The 4,580-nt window shown below is 50.1% G+C and overlaps 1 protein-coding gene across 1 annotated transcript; it reads right to left on the bottom strand.

The window, feature by feature from the left end:
- Nucleotides 1-566: 566 nt before the first annotated feature.
- On the bottom strand, nt 567-3,313 carry LOC109439851 (cathepsin G-like). The gene is made up of 5 exons (XM_074326708.2): nt 3,183-3,313; nt 2,316-2,463; nt 1,776-1,911; nt 1,362-1,616; nt 567-821 (listed from the first exon to the last, which is right to left on the bottom strand). Exons 1-5 carry the CDS (start codon nt 3,235-3,237, stop codon nt 639-641), a joined length of 777 nt encoding a protein of 258 aa, XP_074182809.2. The 5' UTR covers nt 3,238-3,313; the 3' UTR covers nt 567-638.
- Between the last annotated feature and the right edge of the window lie 1,267 nt (nt 3,314-4,580).

The following is a 4,580-nucleotide window of genomic DNA, read 5'->3' as shown; positions in this document are numbered from 1 at the left end:
ACTTGCATGGTTTCATTTTTTGCATTTACATCTCTGGCGTATTTGAGAGTTACATATTTTGGATTAGGGTATGAGGACTGGATCCAATTTTACCTTCCCTCGCCCACCCAAATCTACCTAGGTATTTTAATACCACATATGGAACGTTTATTGTTTTCCAGTGATTTGAGACACCACCTTTGCCATATATTAAATTGAACCTTGTATGGAATTTCAATTGGGTTCCTTTGGTCTGCCTGTCCTACACATACCAGTGGCACAGCGTTTTAAAGTGTACTTCTATATCTGTAGGGGAGTCTCTGGTAGAGTCTTGTAGGAGAGCAGAGAGCCTTGCCCTTGGGAGACATCTGCCCTTCCATCACACCCTGAGGACATGGTGGAAGGGAGATGGGGAATGGATGTCTTGGAGGAGGGAAGTAGCTCATCCTATCCCCCAGGGTGGTGTGTGGGGAAGTTCATTTGTCTGGGGGAAAGACCCCATTTCCCTGTAGTAGCTCAGACTCAGTCCTGGATACATTCATTATGTAATGAATGATGTTTAAAGAACACATGAGAAATAGGTTACATACACTCTAAACATGGACATTTATTATGGCTCTGGGAGCTGCGCTGGAGCTGGCCTCAATCCCAGAGAAGAGTCAGTCACAGGAGGGGCGTCTCAGTTTGATCCCCCGCTGCTGGAAGCGTTTCATTGTTCTTTTTATCCAGGGAAGGAAGTGTGTAACCCTGGTGAAGACTCCTGGAGGTGTCCCGGTGCCACTTCCATAGGAGACAATACCCTGGGCCACATTGTTACACACCAGAGGGCCTCCGGAGTCCCCCTGTGGGTGATGAGAGGAAGGACACTTGCTCCAGGCCTCCCCAGTGCTGCTGCCCTAAGGCCTGAAGCTCAGAGAGGCAGGGTGGGTGGGCTCCTTCAGTTGCTGGGTGTGTGTGAGATGGGACGGTGTTGGGGTTGCAGAAGTCAAGGTTCTGTATCTCTAATTGGTTGGGCTTGAGCCCTGGCTATGGTTACTGTTTCTAGCTCAACTGAAGTCAAGGTATTAGGTTGGTGCTAAAGTAATTGCAGTTTAAAAGTTTGAAAATAATTGCAAAAGCCACAATTACTTTTGTACTAATCTAATACTTTAACATGACAAGGGTAAACTCTGAATACAAATATATATATTATATATACTCACTTGTCCTGTGTACCTCCCATTGCCCCGGACCAGACTGGTAGGAAAAAGCCCCCTCAATACTCTGATCTGGCTCCCAGATTGAGGCCGTTGGGATTCCCATGGGGATGCAGTCTGTTCCCATTGCCCTGTTCTGCCCACGCTTCTCTATCTCGGGCCCATTGGTAGATTCCGTGGTATTACCTTGAAGGCAGACTTCTTCTGCCTGCGGTCCCCTACACAGATCTGCGTTTGGCCAGTGTAGAACCTGAAGCGACCGCTGCACTCCTGATCTCTCTGCACGTGCAGCCGTACATCCCGGAGTGTGTCTGTTCCCCCGTTTAGGCTGACCCGGCCCCAGCCGGCCACAGTGCACACGGTCCCAGCACGCAGCATGGCCTGACTCCGAGGCAGAGCCACTGGCCTCACGCTTCGATTCCGCCTGGCTCTATTTTTCAGCTGGCATGAAGAGAGCAAGTAATCAGGGACTGTCTGTGCAGCACTCACTGCACGCACCCCACCACCCTCTGGGACTCTGCCCCTCCTTCCTCCTCCATGGTCACAGGACAAGGTGGGGAACCAGCTCAGCTGGAGACCAGAGGGTCAGGCATGTGGTACCTGCAGTAACATGATGTCATTCAGGTTGGTTTTGTCATTATAACCAGGATGGGCGATGGCTCTGAGCACAGATATTGACTGCTGGGTCCTTTCCCGTTTCCTGATGTTGTGAGCCCCCAGGATGACACGCATAGGGCTGCAAAGGAATGGTGGCCTAGAGGTAGGTATGAGCCACAGGAGCTAAGGTCTGCAGTATAGGTGGACAGCCTAGGACAGCAAGACTGAAGTGGAGGGAAATGAGCTCTCTCTGCTGTCTGCTTCTCCAAAGCCCTGAGCTGGGGATGATGGGGGACACAGTGACCTTAAGTTTTGCTTCCTATAGACTAAATTGAGAATTAGCTTGAATTCATATTTCGATCCCCAATGCATGACTTCCATCTCCTCCTTCGGTCCTCATTTACTCTGTCCTCTTCCCTGCCCCCCAGTTCCTACCCAGTCTCTTCAACCCTTTATTGCTAGACACCTGCTTTCAGACAGATGTTCTCATTAACTTTCCTGGGCCTGCCTTATTGGTAGCCTAGAAGCTCCTTAGTTCCTCACCTGCCCAAGCAGTGAGCTGCTGTCATCACAAAGTCTTCTCGCACCAGGAAGCCCCCACACGCCATCGGACCCTTTGGTGTTTCGGTCAGAAGAAAAGCCATGTAGGGGTGGGAGTGGGGCCTGGCTTCTCGGCCTCCAATGATCTCCCCTGGAAGGAAGAATTCAGCACTTATCTCTGCGCTTGCTGAACTCACAGTTGGTGGCTCCAGAGAGGCTAGAAGTTGGGGAGGCTGGAGAGGTGATGCAGGGGAAGGAGTATTTGCCCTGAGAATTGGGGTCTGTAGGGTACCACATTATGGGAGAGGGCTCCAGGGTTTTCAAGGAAACACTGCTGGCTCCCCACTGGGACCTCAGCTCACTGCCACATCCCCAAAATGAGAGCACCCCTTGCTGTAGGCAAGGCCAGCGTAACCTCACATTGTGGAGAGATCTCTGCTGTCCAGATCTGGAACCTCTGGAGCGGTTCCTCCCTGAAGTTCCCGGTACTTTGTCTTCCTCAGGGAGCTTCCCTGCTCCCTCCGAGTCCAGCTCATGGCCCACATGGGAGCGGTTTTTAAGTTTCTAGACATGAACTGGTGGGACTGTTACTGCTGTACTTGTCTCCTAGGCTCTGACACATGAGCTACAGAATGAATTCACAGAGCACAGTTATAGAGCTTTTACTATGTACATACCAAGTGCAATTCCAAATTTCATGGACACTAACTAATTTAACTGTCTTAGCAACTCTATGAGGTAGGCTTTGCTATTATTCCTGTTTTGTAGATGAGGTACTGTGAATTCAAATAATGTGCCCAATGACAAAGAGTTAGGGAGTGCCTGGGCCGTCAGACTCTAGAGTATATGGGATGGGGTCGGGCCACTCACCTGCCCCAGCCCTGGAGGGTAGGAGAAAGGCCAGCAGCAGTAGGAGCAGCTGCATCTTCCCGGGAAGGCTGCCCAGCTAGTGGCTGTTGGTGCTCCCTCATGCCAGACTTTTAGTCCCCAGAGAGGAAGGAAGGGTGGGGTGGGGCTTGAGGGTTCACAGTCCCATTCTCCTGCTGGTGTGATAGGTTTCGTCACCCACGCTGCCCAGGAGGTTTGCCCACCAACTGCCAGTGACCTGGGGGAAGGTAGAGTAATCGAAGCCAACACCGGATCTCCCAATCTGCTGAGTCAGTACTGGCATCAGAAATGGGAAGCAGGACACAAGGAGAGGGGCTTTGGGCACTGCATTACCCCAGAACCCTAAACCCATGCAATTTAATAAAATTCCAACAAGGCATGAAAGATGCCAGCTGCCTACTTCTTTTCTTTCCTATTCCTTTGGGATTGAAGCTTGCCTGACTTCACCTTTTGGCCCCTGGCCACTCTGCTGAGACCCTGTCTGCTCCCATGTCTTTCAAGAAGTTGTCAAGGCAGATTAAATAGCTCTCTGTCTCCTGAGTGGGTGGAGGGGACTAGCAGAGAAGGAAAATGAAAGAAAAAGGCTCTGCAATTGATTTTAACTTTCTCAGGCCACGTGAGCCCGAAGAAATGCTCAGTGAAGGTTATGATACAGTTGCAATTGCAGACTTCTCTTTGCCTGCTTCCTACTCAAGGTGGAAGACTTTGTGTTCCAGAAGTTGCCCTGCATGCCAAAAAAGGCCCAGTGTCGTGATTTTGTTGAGAGTTGTCAGAGCCTGACTGGAAAACATCTAAGACCCTAATTCATCCTGAGGAAAGAGAGCAATCAGCCAAATCCCCAGCTCTTCCCATGGTGGAGAGCTTCTAAGCGGCAGATATGAGGCCTGATAATTAAGTTCATGAACTCATCCTAGAAAAAGTGCTACATACCTCATTGCTGAATATTGCTATGGTCACCTTCGAAGTACATCCTTGGGAAGCTGCACACTGACACCAGTGCCTAGTCCACCCTTAAATACAATTTTGGAACTCTTTCTGGAATGGCCATCAGAGCTGTTGTTGAATGTCGCGTCCAGCGCAACATGGGCAGTGAGGGTGCGAGAAGGGGCGGCGTTGGGTTAGATTCTAAGAAAGAAAGAAACAGAGACTTAATGCAGTTAAATCTCAGAAGGCCAGGGGGTCTCGCACTCACCAGAGACTGGAGCCCCGGATCGGGCCGACTGGTGGCTTTTATTGATAATCATACAAGGAAGTGGTATTGTTTTTTACATGGTCTGTGAGACTCATCCATCATGTCACAGAAGTGAATCAAACCAATTATCTTTCTCCCCAAGCAGCCGGAGCAGAAAGTCTTGTGATGACTTAGATGACGTATGCACC

The sequence above is a fragment of the Rhinolophus sinicus genome, chromosome 3, assembly GCF_057876585.1.
Source record: "Rhinolophus sinicus isolate RSI-liver-muscle chromosome 3, RSI-T2T, whole genome shotgun sequence".
NCBI lineage: Eukaryota > Metazoa > Chordata > Mammalia > Chiroptera > Rhinolophidae > Rhinolophus > Rhinolophus sinicus.
Note: the sequence above shows the minus strand (reverse complement) of the source record. Positions and strands in the feature narration are given on the sequence as shown.